The 15,361-nt window shown below is 49.4% G+C and overlaps 1 protein-coding gene across 2 annotated transcripts; it reads left to right on the top strand.

The window, feature by feature from the left end:
* Positions 1-944: 944 nt before the first annotated feature.
* Tp53 (tumor protein p53) lies at positions 945-14,578 on the top strand. Of its 2 annotated transcripts, none has more exon segments than NM_001172740.1 (11): positions 945-1,158; positions 9,894-9,986; positions 10,125-10,146; positions 10,243-10,515; positions 11,059-11,242; positions 11,323-11,435; positions 11,824-11,933; positions 12,228-12,364; positions 12,456-12,529; positions 13,269-13,375; positions 13,722-14,575. In NM_001172740.1, coding segments are annotated over 10 exon segments (1,176 nt in total). In that variant the 5' UTR covers positions 945-1,158; positions 9,894-9,912; the 3' UTR covers positions 13,804-14,575.
* Positions 14,579-15,361: the final 783 nt, after the last annotated feature.

The raw sequence follows: 15,361 nt of genomic DNA, 5'->3' as shown, positions 1-15,361 counted from the left end.
CGCTCTCGCGGGACTCGGGGCTCCTTCCGATTGGATCTCGGCACCCAGATCAGATTTCGCGGGCAACCCAAAAGGGGCGGGACAGGAAGTAACCCGCTAGGTTTACCCTGGGGACTCCTAGTGGCTGCTAGGAGTTGTAGTTTGAAGGCTTTACCTGGGTGAAAGCACCCAGCAGTCTCCCGCAGTCATTTTTAAAGCACCCACCCTCTCTGGCCTGCAGAGGGCGCGTGATTTTTACAGGTCCTTCTATTGCATCTCCTTTGCCAAATTCCTCAGATTTCTCTTCTTCATTCATTCAATAAATATTATCAGTCAAGACTACACTTTCCGGGCCAGGGATTTAGCTCAGCAGCATAAGCACCTGCCTGGAAAGCTCCAGGTCGTGAGTTCAATCTCTGGTTTCCCCCTCCAAACGATTACACTTTCCTACCTAAACGTTGCACAATATAACAATACAGCTAACAAATTCTCTACTTTCATACGGTTTTTGTCGCTGTGCATGGAAGGCAGTGAACAGATAAACCTTCACAAATGGTGATAAGGATTGTAAAGAAAATTAAACAAGATGATGTGATATAAAGTACCTAAGGGAACGTCTCAGACTGAGATATTAAGGCAAGCCTCCCTAAAAGGTGACATTTTAGCCGCTAAGAAAAAAAACCTGTTCAACTGGAGCTGAAGAACAGTCAATGTTCCAGGCAGAATGAACAGCAAACGCAAAGGCGTTCTTCCTTCCACTCTTTATACTTGACACAGTAGCTACATCGAGTCACACTAGTTTCCACCGATTCTACCCTCGGAGTTCTGGCTTGCAGTATCTTACACTCCCAAAATATTAATAGCTATAGCAAAAGTAACAGCGAGAGTCCTCTCTCCGCACCCACTTCCGCAACTCTCCATTTCCTTTCCCTCTCCGCCTCTAGGCAAATTACTTGCCCTTACTTGTCATGGCGACTGTCCAGCTTTGTGCCAGGAGCCTCGCGAGGGCTGCTGGGATAGGGATTTCCCCCTCCCACGTGCTCAGACTGGCGCTAAAAGTTTTGAGCTGCTCTAAAGTCCAGGGCCACCATCCTGAGCACAGGTAGCTGCTGGGCTCCGGGGGTACCTGGCGTCCGGGCTTGGAGTGTCCCTCCCAAGACACGCTCCCTTGAGAACCAGGTAAGCTTTTGACTAAGGGTGATGAGTCCTCCCTGAGTCATGGTCTCGGGTTCCGAGGGTTTGCTGCGAGAATCACAGAGCTTGGGGGAGGCGCAGTGGGGACTTAGCGAGTTTGGATGAGTGGGGTGAATGGAAGTTTAGGGAGCGGGATCAGTATGGGAGGCTAGTGTTGGAAGTAGAGGATACGGATGTTAGAGCCAGGCAGACACAAAGATAGACACCTGGACAGCGGGTTGGGACTTAGGGAAACTGAGCTGTCCTAAGGGATACACCCCCCCAGCGCACCCATCTACTCAGTGTTGGCTGCTGGGAGGCCCTAAAAGAAGATGCACGAAGCACTTGGGTCTGAGACTTCAGGAATTCCTACCTTGGGACTTTAGAGTTCATGGCATTCTATGGAAACCCTGAGCTCTATTCTGAAATTAATTGGGGAAACCCGGGGAGCCCAGTCTGCACTGGTCCCACAACTTCCGGACCTTTGTCCTTCCTCGAGTGGTAATTTCAGCGGGCCCCCGACTCGGTAGGTGGAGAAAATCCAGTTAAAGAACGTCAGCCGTGCAAGTGTGTAATGCTAAATGAAAGATTTGCCCGCAAGACCGTCAGGTCTGAGGGGCCTGGCAGCCCTGTTATTGTTTGGCTTCACATTTACATTTCTGCTGCTTGCGGCAGTTTCCGGTTTCTTTTTGTCGGAGCAGCTCACTGTTCCGAATGGAGGGGAGTAGGAAAAAAATATTTTAGGCTAGTTCCTGTTGATTTCGGAGGGAGGCTACTGCTCCCCTCCCTTACTATGTTTTTTCTGGATTACTGGGTTATTGCTTTTGCAAAGGAAGGGTGCTTGTTTTATACGCACCTCAAGCCCTCCCTCTCTGAATGGTGTGCTCCACCCGCTGGGTCATTTGCACCCTAGGTGGACGCTACCATTCCGCGAGGCGAGGGGGATAACTGTGCAGCAGGCAAGGCCTGGGTATTTTACAAGGCGAGCACATTAAGAAACTATATTTTTAAAGAGCAATAGTGGCTCGCTTGTTTTATTCGGAGAAACAATGTATCCGGTTTGGTATTGGGCCATTCCGATTCTGGACGTAGACCGAACGTCCTAAAGCGGAAGGGGCAGGCCTTGGGAGGAGGTGTCCCGAGGTCCTAAGGGCTGCTCGCGGGTCTCCTCGGGTTCGTCCCGGAGGGAGGGCGGGGAGCCTGCCGGTTCTGCCACTCATTCGTTTGTCCTGCATCTTCAATATTTTAGGGTTGGTCATTTCATTCGCAGTTACTTCCATGCACCTGCTGTGGGCAGGCACAGTGCACAGTGTGGCTTTTTCTCTCCAGAGGTAGCGTTTACACACAGCACTATAGGGAACTTTTTAAGTTTCCTCTTGTTCCTCCAAAAGTCTATGAGATAAATTGACTATAGACAGATTAATTGGGCGGAAAATAACATTCTGTTAAGCAGGAGCTACACTTACACAGTTTGAGATCCAGGAGAGCCGTAGTTTTAATTTTATATAGAACTAAAGGGGTAGGAGCTTGGGCTTTTAGGAGAGAGAGAGGGAGTGCAGGGTGTGAAAAACCGAGGGAGAAGGTGCCAAGGAGGAAGCCGATTGATATGCAGATAAAACTTCCCAGATAACAAGCTGCCTGTGGTGGTCTCTGTCTGGACAAAGTGTCAAAATCCCAGCAGCTCCTGAATGTGAAAACATGTTTCCAAGACAAAGGGAAATACCAGATAGAAACTGCTTGTATCTGGCCTTATGTAGAGATATTCTTTGCCAGGAGGACAGATTTCAGAGCTATGCTTGTGTCTGCAAAGCTCTATAGTTTTCCTGAAATGATTTGGTACAGTCATCCCTAGATTTCCGTGGAGGTGGTTCCAGGGTGCTCAAGTCCTTTATATATGGCATTTATGTAAAGCCTACCGCCTATGTATATCCTCATGTGTACTTAAATCATCTGCACATTACTTGTAAATACTTAACACAAACACAAGTTAATACCCTGTAAGTTGTTATGCTGTAGTTTTGAGAGGAAAAGGTCTCTACATGTTCATTACAGAGTGTTAGTGTAGTGGCAGCAACAATGTAACTTTTTACTTTTCCAAATGCAATCTATAAACAACTTAACAAACTTTAGCAAATCAAGCATGTCAAGACCCTTCTCAAAACAAGATCTTTAATTTAGTTTATATGATTTGCATATTTGAAAATTCATTAGAAGCTTCAAGAGCTAGTAAGTAAGTAGACCAGAGTTGCAGGTTGCAAAGGTGATACACTGAAATTGCACTTATGTACACAGTCCTAGCAACCATTGAATCTGAAATTAGAAAATGAGTTTTTAAAATGATACTATTCCCAATAGGAAAAAAAAAAAATACTATTCATAACCCAAAAAAAAACCTCTTGCTTTACTTTTTTTTTGTCTTTTTATCGGTACCGGGGCTCGAACTCATGACTGCCTGCTTGCAAGGCAGGTGCTTGTGCCACTGAGCTAAATCTCCCGCCCCAAACCTCTTGCTTTAAAAATAATGCCCCATTCCAATACTCGAGAGGCACAGACAAATAAGTGCTTGCCCAGCGTGTGCAGTGTTGTAGATTCATACCCCAACATTGCTGAAAAAAAGTTGATTTATTTTCTTTTTTATGTTTAATACAGACAAGTACACAGGTTCCTCATTACACTTTCAAGTTACCGTCCTGTGACTAGGTCTTTCACTAAAATGGTAGCTAAATGAGGAATTGCATGTAGTATATACATTGTAGTATTTAGAACAAAGAAATGGTAGAAGGAAACTAACTTGATGACTGCTTTTATTTGTATAACTCTTACATGCAGTAGAAGAATTTCACATGACAACACTTGGCTGGGGATACAGCTCAGTGGCGCAGCACCTGCCTGGCAAGCATCAGGTCACAAGTTCAATTCCTGGTGCCAAACAAAACCGAAAAAATGACAGCAGTCATTCTCACCGAGTAATTTTAATGCTTAACATTCTGTCTTCTGTATTTGTCTTTCAGTACTTTCCATATTTAGTTACACATGCAATACAACAGTATGGATACTTTTTATTTTTCTTTATTAATAAAGGTCAATCCCAGGCAGGCGGTGGCACACACCTGCAATCCCAGGACTTCAAGAGGCAGAGACAGGATGATTGCAGCAAATTTGAGGCCAGTCTGGGCTCTTATCATGAGCCCAAGGCCAACCTGAACTTTGTAGTGAGTCCCTGTCTCAAAAAAAATCAATAAACATGGGGCTGGGGTTTTAGCTCAGCGGCATAAGTGCCTGCCTTGCAAGCAGGCAGTCGTGAGTTCGATCCCTGGTACTGATAAAAATGAAAAAGACCAAAAAAAAAAATCAATAAACAAATGAACAAATAAAATCTTCTGTCACTTGCAATCCTATGACATACTACCTCGGTTACTGAGACCATCCCTGTCACAGGTTTTGTGAATTCATCAGGACAGTTCTCCACACTTTTCCATAGTGTTTATAAAATAAATAGTTTTGAGACAGACGTGGTGGTACTTGCCTATCATCCTCACACTCTAGGAGGCTGAGGCAGGAAGATGGAACATTCAAACCCAGCCTGGTTCTGAGTTTCATTTCTGTTACCAAAAAAAGAGAGAGAGAAAGATGATAATATCATAAAAAATAAATAAAATAGCCTGGGCAACTTAGCCATTTGGTGGGAACTGACCTCAATTTTTTTTTTTTTTAGTACCAGGGATTGAATGCATGACCTTATTCTTGCCAGGCAGGCATTTATGCCACTGAGCTAAATCCCCAGCCATGATCTCAAAGTTTTAAAACAGCTGGGCATGGTGGTGCATACCTACAACCCCAGCATTTGGGAGGGTGAGGCAGGAGGATCACTGTGTTCAAATCCAGCCTGCACTACATAGCAAGACCCTGCCTCAAAAGAATAAAAAACGAAACACAACAACAATCAAAAAACCTAATTGTGGGGTTGGGGATTTAACTCAGCGGCATAAGCACCTGCCTTGCAAGTGTGTAGTTGTGAGTTTGATCCCTGGTACCGATAAAAAAGAAAAAGAAAAAAAAAAATCTAATTGTGTAGCTCAGTGCTGTAAAGACCCAAGGTTCAATCTTCAGTACCAAAAAAAATAATATTTTTTCTTTAAATTTATTATGTGAACTGTTTATATATATTTCTATCTGGTTGCTTTCTACAAATGGTAAGTTTTCACCCAGTGTGTTTCTGAAATGTGTCTCGGGAACATTTTATTTACTCATCCCCACCAATGGATTCCAGTGAGGTTGCTCTGCATCAGGAACAACGCTGACACGAACGTTTTTGTGCAAGACTCCTGCTGTCCCTGTCAATCGTTTCCTGGGGAGTCTACCTAGCAGTGGTTTGGCTAAGCAGTAGTGAGATGGACTTTAAATTTCACCAGACACTGCTTTGTTGCTTTCCAGAATCAAAAGATGGTCCTCTACCTGAATAGTTTTCATCTAAAAGAGTTTCTATCCTTGGGCATCAAACCTAGGCCTCACACATACAAGGCAAGCATCCTGCCACTGAGCTGGGCACCCAGCCCCAAAAGTCTGTGAGATGCAGTGTAAGATGTTACTCAGAGTTTGTAACTTCAGGCCACGCAAAGTCACATGCTTGGTTTTGCCCCTTGGAGCTAGGACCCTGTAGCACAAGTTAGTGCGACTCAGGGGTAGAGCACTGATCTGAAACACCGTCAAGAAACACCCACGTCAGGAACAACGCTGACTCAAATGTTTTTGTGCAAGTGGCCTGCTGTCCCTGTCAGTCATGTGGGACAAATCCCTGGAGTGATTGCCTGCACCAAAATAATAATAATAATGTGATGGCACACTTGTAATTCCCAGCACTCTGGCAGGCTGAAGCAGGAAAATCGCAAGTTGAAACCCAGCCGGGGCAGTTTAACAATTTAGCAACTGAGGGAGACCCTGTCTTAAAAACTGAGAAAAAGAAGAAAAGGGACCAGGGATTTAGCCCAGTGACACAGCGCCTGTCTGGCAAGCGTGCGGTCCTAAGTTCGACTCCCTGTACTCAAAAAAATAAATTTAAAAACATTGAAAAGCGATAAGTATGCCACCTCCCTAACCATTTGTCAGCAACAGTGTGCACAGTGCCTGTGCTTCACAGTGCTGGCACTTACAGAACGTACCTGCTCCGAAGGAGCTTGCTGAGGTGACGGTGTCCTCTTCAGACACTCATGACAACGTACAGTAGCTGACAGAAACGGGGCTGTCTCCCCTCCAGGACCAGCGCAGGACAAACCCCCAGCCCCGTGCATACTCACTAAGTGCAATTTCCTAAGGAGGTGATCTTCCACGAACAGGGTGAGTGCAGTATCACAGGTTGCACTCAGAGTTACATACTTCTCTCTAGAATAATGAAAAGCAAGTGGATTGGTTTTATGAAAGGCTAACATTTGTTGAAACTGCCACTGTGTGCCAGGCACTTCTCTTGGCTTGGCGGGAGCCATGTGCTGGGGGTAGAACCCGGGATCTTCCGGTGTGTTAAGCAAGGGCTCGACCACTGAGCACATTGGGGTTGTTTTTTTATGGGTACCAGGGATCGAACTCTTGACTGCCTGCTTGCAAGGCAGGCGCTTATGCTGCTGAGCTAAATCCCCAGCCCCCAGCACACTGTATTTGAGACAGTTTCCTGTATAGACAGCCCAGGCTGGGCTTGCACTCGGTTCCACTGTCTGCTTTTGTCTCAGCCTCCTGAACGTTGGGTTAAGCTTTCTATGTAATATTAAAGGCATTAGTTAAATAATCATGAGTAAAGTACTGTTATAGAGCAGAGGACCAAGGTGCAGACAGGGTGAGTAGCCTCCCAAAGTAAGACTTGTATTTTTTTCTTCTCAGTGTTGGGTATCTAACCCAGGGCCTTGAAAGTGTTTAACACTGAACCACACCACCCCCCCGCCCGTACCCCACTAATTCAGTTCTTTTAAGTGAAGAAGCCAAAAAGGTAAGCCTTTTAGAGTAGAGTTGTGCAGCAAATTTAAGTAACAGGGCAATGTCTAACTCGGGCCTTTTGACTTCTATGCCTCTTCCCTAAAAGGGGGGGTTTTAGGGGGAGGGTTATTTGGAACTGGGCTTGAACCCAAATCCCTCACACTGAGTTACATCCCCAGCTCTGTTTATTGTTTTAATTAATGTGTTGGCAACTCTTATCATCCCAGCATGAGGAGGGGTACCCCTGTGAGTCCAAGGCCAGCCTGGGCTACGTTGTAAGTTCAGGACCATCCTAAACTATACAGCAAGACCCTCTCTCAAATATTGTGTTTTGTTTTGTTGTTTTGAGACAGGCTGTGGCTAAGTTGCCCAGCCTAGGCTTGAACTTGGAATGCTCCTGCTTCAGCATCCCAGAGTGATGGGCTTGCAAATGTGTGCCACTGCACCTGGCTAAATCTCTTGCTTTGATCGTTGATCGAGGCAGGGAGGCCCTGGTCCCTTCCCTTCCTCTGTGCTCCTGTATAGCCATCCCCCTGCTCAACGGTGGGGCTGTGTTATCTGACCTTTTGCCAAACTCATTCAAAGGAATTACATCTGCTAAAATCTGCCTTAGCTGATTATTAAAGGGAGCTCTGCAGAGGAGTCAGTGGTAAAGTAGATGTCTTAGCGGTAGGGTTTTTATTCTTGTTTTGTATTACCGAAGATCAAACCCAGGGCCTTGGGCATGCCAAGCAAGTGCTGTGCCCTGAGCTACATCTCCAGCCCATTCACAGATGTTTGATGATTTTTTGAGACAGGGGCTTGCTATACAGTTCAGGCTGGCCTTGAGCTTACTCTGTAACCCAGGCTGATCCCAAACTTGCAACAAGTCCCTTGCCTCAGCCTCCTGAGTGCTGGGATTACAGGTGTGAGCCACCATGCCCGGCTGGATGATCGTTTTTAATATAAACTCATTCACTGGCCGACTATGTGTGTGTGAGGTCACTTAACCTCTTTACCTGCCAATGGCAGTTGTGTTTATCAAGACAGGTGAATTAAACTATGCAAGAGGATTTTTGTAAACTGTAGTTAGGTGAGAATGAAAGCCCTCTATCAACTTAAAGGCCTAAGTAAATGTCAAGAAAGATAGGGAACAACTGGCTGTTTACGGAGTTGCTTGTTAGGGAGCATTTGTTAGCACAGATGTGTAGCCTGTAATCCCAGCATTTAGGAAGCCGAGGCAAAAGGATTGTGGGATTGAGGCCAGCCTGAGCTACCACTGACCTTGTGTCAAAAAAAAGAAAGATGGCAAACTGTGTAAACTTCTTTTTCCCTGCACTGGAGTTTGAATGCAGGACGACGTCCTTAGCTCGTTCTATTTTTTATGTTGAGACTGGGTCTTACTAAGTTGCCCGGTCCAAGTTTAAATTTGTAGTCTTCCTGCCTCAGCCTCCTAGAATAATGGAATTATAGGCGTGTGTTACCATATCCAGCTGTGGTGAACATATTAGGGAAGCCATGACAGAAAGAAGCTTGGCGTACACATGCAGGAGGCTGAGACAGGAGGATCACTGTGTGTTTGAGGCCCACCTGAATTGCAAAGATAACCCTGTCTCAAAAAGACCCCCTGCAAAAAAAGTGGCATTAGTGAAGCCATTTGAACGCTGCCCGGAAGAAGGTGAGAGAGATATTAACTGTGTAGCAGCATGCAAGACCTGGCCCGAGAGGGCCTCTTCTCTGTCCTGCCCCCTCGCCCATCCAGTCAGGCTCATGTCCTTAGCACAGTGATTCATATGTCACCAGCCAGATGCACGGCCTTATGCTTGCACTCTGGGGAGCACACAGAACACTTCCCTGCACTGACCAACACTGTATTTCACTAGGGAGACAGGTGAAATAAATTTTGCAAAATCACAATGAGAAGCGAGGCATGGTGGCTCATGCCTGTAGTCCCAGCACTCGGGAGGCTGAGGCAGGAGGATCATTGCGAGTTCCAGACCAGCCTGGGCTACAAAGTGAGCTCAAGGCCTGCCTGAACTGCATAGCGAGCCCCTGTCTCAAAAAAAAAAAAATCACGATGAGAATTAAAATAAGATGGCTAGATAGAATTTAGCAGGCTGAGTGGCCTGGGGGTACTTCCCTAAGGAAGCGGAAACAGGTCCTAGCGGGAAGGAGCCTGTCACACGGGCATCGAGGACTTAGAGAACAGATAGAGTGGTCCTAGGGGGAACAGAGGAGGGCGGCCAGTCTGGCCAGGCTTCTGCCCTAAGGGAGGGAGTGAAGTGGAGGGAGGGGCCGATTCCTGGGGATCCTGGGGGGGGGAGCGTGGGTGGGAGTGGGTAAGGGAGTGGCTGAGACTTACTCCTTAGGACCTGCAGGGAGGGCAGTCCAAGTCCTGGCCATGCCGCTGGGGTTAGGAGTCACTGGAAGCAGCCGCGTTCTTACCGACAGGAAGGCAGGCGAAAGTAGGATGTGGGTTTGGAAGTGATAGTGGGGAGACTGGAAGCCTCTTTCTGGTTATCTTTTTCTTTTGGGGGGACAGGGTTTTGTTTGTTTTCTGTTTTCTCTCTGTCGTTGCTGGGCCTCACATGTGCCAGGCAGGGGCTCTGCCACGAGCTGTACCCCTCACTGGTTCCCTCTTTCTAGGTGTGGGTAGAAGTGGGGCGGGGGCAGCCCCAAGAGAGGGCCGAAGATCCTTCCCCGGGAAGTCGCGCGTGTGCCCTCCCCAGCGGATCCAGAGCCCAAGTCTCAGACGTGGGGCTAGACGCGTCTCACGCCCGACCCCCCTTTTCCCCTCACAGCAGCTGTCCTGCTGCCGCTATGGAGGAGCCACACTCGGACCTCAGCATCGAGCCTCCACTGAGTCAAGAAACATTTTCAGACTTATGGAAACTGTGAGTAGATTTCTGGGAAGCAGTGACACCATGCCCAGCCCCCGTAGGGTCACCATCCCCACCCTAGTCCCCACCACCCTAGCAGAAGCCTTCAGAAGCAAAAAACAGTCATACTGACCTTATGCTCTCGTTTTTCAGACTTCCTGAAAACAACGTTCTGGTAAGGACAGACAGCCGGACGTGGGAAGGGCCCAGGTGCTGGGTGGGCAGCAGATGGGGAATCCAGCCTCAGGACCCTTGTTTTCCTCCGCCACAGTCGGACTCACTGTCCCCTCCCATGGACCATCTTCTGCTGTCCCCAGAAGAGGTTGCAAGCTGGCTGGGAGAAAACCCGGATGGAGATGGCCATGTGTCAGCAGCTCCTGTATCAGAGGCCCCAACATCAGCAGGCCCTGCCCTGGTGGCCCCTGCACCAGCTACTTCCTGGCCTCTGTCATCCTCAGTCCCTTCCCATAAGCCATACCGTGGCAGCTATGGTTTCGAGGTGCACTTCCTTAAGTCTGGGACAGCCAAGTCTGTCACATGCACGGTTAGTAGCCCTGAAGAGCTGGCTTCCATGTGACCTGCCAGAGCCTAAGCATATCCCCCTGGATTTTTCTGTCCAGAGCTTAGGGATTCCTCTTCAGCCTTTGGCTTCTTGACTATCTGTTTGTTTTATTCATTTAGCTTGTGAACTTTGACCTCTACCCCAAAGTTGAATCTAGTCTCAACATCTCTCCTTAAGACAGCTACTTAGAGGGGCTGGGGATTTAGCTCAGTGGCATAAGCACCTGCATTGCAAGCAGGCGGTCGTGAGTTCGATCCCCGGCACCAATAAAAAGGAAAAAAAAAAAAGACAGCTACTTAGGCTGAGACAGGAGGATTCCTTGAGCCCAGGAGTTTGAGACCTACTTGGGCAACAGAGTGAAACTTTATTCCCACCACCCCCCCCCCAAAAAAAACAGGGAAAATAAGCTTCCAACAATTAGATTCCAACTTTCGCTACCCCACCCCATGTTTGTTCATTGGATCCCCTTTTTCCCTTGTGTTGGCCCTTCAACCTTTGATTCTTTTTTCCTCCTCCTTCCTATAGTACTCCCCTGGCCTCAACAAGCTCTTCTGCCAGCTGGCAAAGACCTGTCCTGTGCAAGTATGGGTGGAATCACCACCCCCACCTGGCACCCGAGTCCGTGCCCTGGCCATCTACAAGAAGTCACAGCACATGACGGAGGTGGTGAGACGCTGCCCCCATCACGAGCGCTGTTCCGATAGTGATGGTGAGTGGTCAGGGGCTGGGGATGGGCAGACCTGGCCTCCCAGGGTCCCCAACATCTGATCTGTCCCTGGTTGCTCTTAGGCCTGGCCCCTCCTCAGCATCTCATCCGGGTGGAAGGAAATCTGCACGCAGAATACGTGGATGACAGAACCACTTTCCGCCACAGCGTGGTGGTGCCCTATGAACCGCCTGAGGTCTGGTTCGGCAGCTGGGGTCTCTGGGAGGAGGGCATCAAGGGGCTGGAAGAGATTGTCGCTGGCCACTGAGGGAGCCGTAGAGGACTTCCCAACTTTCTTTTTTCTGGGTTGTGGGGTTTTTGGTGGTGTTAAGGATGGAACCGAGGGCCTCCCAAGCTGCTAAGCATAGCAGCACAGTACAATACTGTTCCCCTCGTGGTCCTGTGTCCGCTCTACCACTGAGCCCCGCTGCTTCTCCAACATCCCTACAAACCTGCGAGGTGGACAGAGCCACTTCGCTTCTCAGGTGAAGAAACAGAAGCCACCAGAGGCTACAGGCCTTCCTGGTTGCTGCAGACCTCCCCAGGTCTGGTTGGCTTCACCTGGGACCTGTGCCCTCCCCCAGGTCGGCTCCGACTGCACCACCATCCACTACAACTACATGTGCAACAGCTCCTGCATGGGAGGCATGAACCGGAGGCCCATCCTCACCATCATCACGCTGGAAGACTCCAGGTCGGCAGCCATCGTGCTCCTCCTCCCCCCTGCCTGTGCCTATCGCTTGGATCCTGCTCTTTACCACATTACTGCCCATCCCTAGTCCACACACCATGCAAATGAGTGGGCTCTCCTCTGCTGTTCACCTCAGTTTCCTTCTTTTCTGACTTTGGGGCCTTTCGCTCTGCCTGTGGGTGCTCCCTGGTGTCCGTGGAGCTGGAGCTTAGATACCTCGAAGGACAAGAGCAGCTGGGAGAAAGTGGGGCAAGTAGGCCTGACTGCCTCCCGTTTCTTTCTTCGCTTCCTGGCTAGTGGGAAACTGCTGGGTCGAGACAGCTTTGAGGTACGTGTTTGTGCCTGTCCTGGAAGAGATCGGCGCACAGAGGAGGAAAATTTCCGCAAGAAAGGAGGCCTGTGCCCTGAGCCAACACCAGGAAACATTAAGCGAGGTAAGCAGGCAGAACAGGCGGAGCTGGAGGAGGAAGAGAGGGGTAGCTCTGCCTGTGGTCACTCTTCTCGCCTTTGTTTGACTCTTCCCAGCCCTGCCCACCAGCACCAGCTCCTCTCCACAGCCAAAGAAGAAACCACTGGATGCAGAATACTTCACCCTTAAGGTACCAAGTCTGGGAGAGATACAGTGTCTTGTATAAACTACATGTAGTAAGAAAAGAAACAATATACTCGTCATGCTTCTGTAAAGGTAATATTCTGAGATTGAAAATGTGAAGTCTGATGTCTAAAATGCTATTCACTTTTTGACTGCTTTGCCTGCAATTAAGGCATTTACCATCAGGGGGCAGCGTTCCTCCAAGGTCCTTACAGAAGAACCTAACTTGGACCTTAATATTAAGCACTCCACTAAGACAGGATCACATTACAGTTCAACCATCCTTAGTTGGAAGTATCATAAGTCCAAGTGCAGTTAGGGCAACGTAGAGTACTTTCCTAGCATTCACACAGCACAGGGTTCTGGGTTCTGTCCCTAGCACCAACCAGAAAGTGGATATCACCTACCTAACCTCCTAAATACCATGGCTTAGCCACCCGGTGCGTGGTATAGACGGATCCCCTCGCGATCCTGTGCCTGCCTGGCAGCTGCAACGTGCTATGCTACTTCTGCCAGTGAGGAGGGAGAAAATCACACTGCTACCAGCCTGGGGAGAATCTAAATGCAGTGTAAACTTTCCACCTAATGCCTCTTACACACACACCATTGTAGCATCAAAAAATCATAGGTCAAGCCAGTGTAAGTTGGGGATTTATGGGACCACGTTTCAAAAAGATTACTGAAGAAAACATGAAAATGGTTCTAGGTTTTGCCTGTTATTTCTGTCCCTTTTCACCTGGCTGTAGATCCGTGGGCGTAAAAACTTCGAGATACTCCGAGAGATAAACGAGGCCTTGGAATTCAAGGATGCCCAAACTGAGAAGGAGCCGGGGGAGAGCAGGCCTCACTCGAGGTGAGTAAGCTGGCCACCCCTCCACGCCCCCCCTGCAGTGACGGGCCGCAGTCCTGTCCTGTTAAGATCCCTCTGTGTTTCTGTCGCTGTGTCACACAGCCACTTTCCATCTCAGGGTCGTCCCGCCTTGCCCAGCCCTTGCAGGTGTGAGTGACCTTGTTTCTCCCTTTGAGCTTCATCATTTATAAAGTGGGGTAAGAGAAGATGAAGAGGTTGATAGAGCATTTAGTGAACACACCCCAAGTGCCAGTGACTGGAGCCGCAGTGCCCCTGCTCCAGCCTTAGATCGTCTAGGCCCTGGCTTCACTCATTACCTCTTCTCTTGTCCTCTTCTGCCCCCCCACAGCTACCCGAAATCCAAGAAGGGGCAGTCTACCTCCTGTCACAAAAAACTGATGTTCAAGAGAGAAGGACTCGATTCAGACTGACGTCCTCGGCCTCCTGTCTGCCATCCTCAGTGTACCCTACCCCAGCCCGTCCCCTCCCCGGGATTTGGAACCCCGCCGCTTGAATCTTTTCCCGCTGTAGGTGTGCCTCAGAAATGCCCAAGAGTTCTGCCATTTGCCTTTCCTGGACCCCACTCAAGGAATTGGCCTGTACTGGTGTTTGGGGAAGGGTGGTGGGAGCCAGGATACACCACCTGAGTTTTTAAGGTTTTTTACCATGAGCAGAGTTAGGACAGAGAAGAGAATGTTCTTGCATATAAAGATCAGAGTTTACAATCAGCCATATGCCCGGCTGGAAGCCCAGTCCTCAGACTGAGCTCACTGGGAAAGCCAGGGCAGGTCATTTAATGTCTCCTAACTTGAATATTCACATCTATGAAGTGCTAATCATCACAGCTACCTCCCAGGATTTGTTGGGGGGGCTGATGAAAGAACCTGTGTCTGCCCGTGAACCCCCTCTTGTTACTTGGGGGCTGGTGCGTATTTCCAGGGTGAGGCTTCAGCAGGTGCCTCCACCTCTTGCTGACCCTTGGCCCTGAAAGGCAACCTCACCGGGTCTCACACCCTGCGGGATCCCATCTCCAGCTCCCAGAGGGTCTGTCTCCCCCGAGACCCGTTTTACTGTCCCGCTTCCCCTACTCAGGGTCAGTTTCTTTTGCACTCTTGAAGGCACATCTGTATTTGTCACCCCCACTCTTCCCTTTTTGTATCGCCTTTTTATATCAGTTTCTTATTTTACAATAAAACTTTGCTACCACCTGCGTGTGTGAGGGGTGGGTGGGTGCCAGCGCAGGCTGCCTGGCCGCCAGGTGCAGGGGTGAGAGGGAGGCGAAGCCGGGAGGCAGCCACCTGAGTCTAGGCAGAGTGGGCCGGGCAGTGGGGGACACCCCGTTTCCAGGAGGGGAACAAAGGCTGGGGACTGGGTCAGTCTGTGTGCTGCATGACAACCAGGGAGAGGGTGTCTCCATTCACAAGTCGGGAACCAAGTGTCCCTCCCCCTCCCACCAGGGCAACACAAAAGTTCTTGCCCACCCCTGCTTCTAGGGATGGGCTGCTGTCCCTGGACAGCCTCTCGCCAAGGATTAGGGGATTTAAATGTCTGACTTAGCAAGCCCGGCCTCCGGAGTGGCCATCTGCTCCCCAGGGAAGGGGCGGAGTACCTGTGTTCCAGGACGGGTGGGTGCTGCTGCATGAAGAGTGGCCAGTGGGAGGCCTGCCAGCTGGGGTCCCGGGGAACTGGGGGCAGCTAAGGTAAGGGCCGGGGCCTTCCCAGCATCCCCTCATCCCGGGCCTTATGCCAGGCTGGTGAATGAATTGAAGCTTCACACTGTGCCAAGAAAACCTTTGAAAGGCTTCTTGGGGTAGGGAGGAGTCAGGGTTGGAGAGCCCAGCACCCCCTGTCTGAGCAGATCCTTGGTGCTGCTGGCCCCCAGGGAGGGGGCTGGGGCCAGGCTCCCCATCCCCTGCTGCTGCCTAAGCTGTGCCCACGGGAATGGCCAGTCATTGGGCAGGCGGTGTGGCATGCTGCCTCCACAGTGGT

Source organism: Cavia porcellus, unplaced genomic scaffold (assembly GCF_034190915.1).
Source record: "Cavia porcellus strain 051 isolate PalLab524CR breed Dunkin Hartley unplaced genomic scaffold, mCavPor4.1 scaffold_32, whole genome shotgun sequence".
In the NCBI taxonomy this organism is placed as follows: Eukaryota; Metazoa; Chordata; class Mammalia; order Rodentia; family Caviidae; genus Cavia; species Cavia porcellus.
This window is presented reverse-complemented; position numbering and strand designations above follow the sequence as displayed.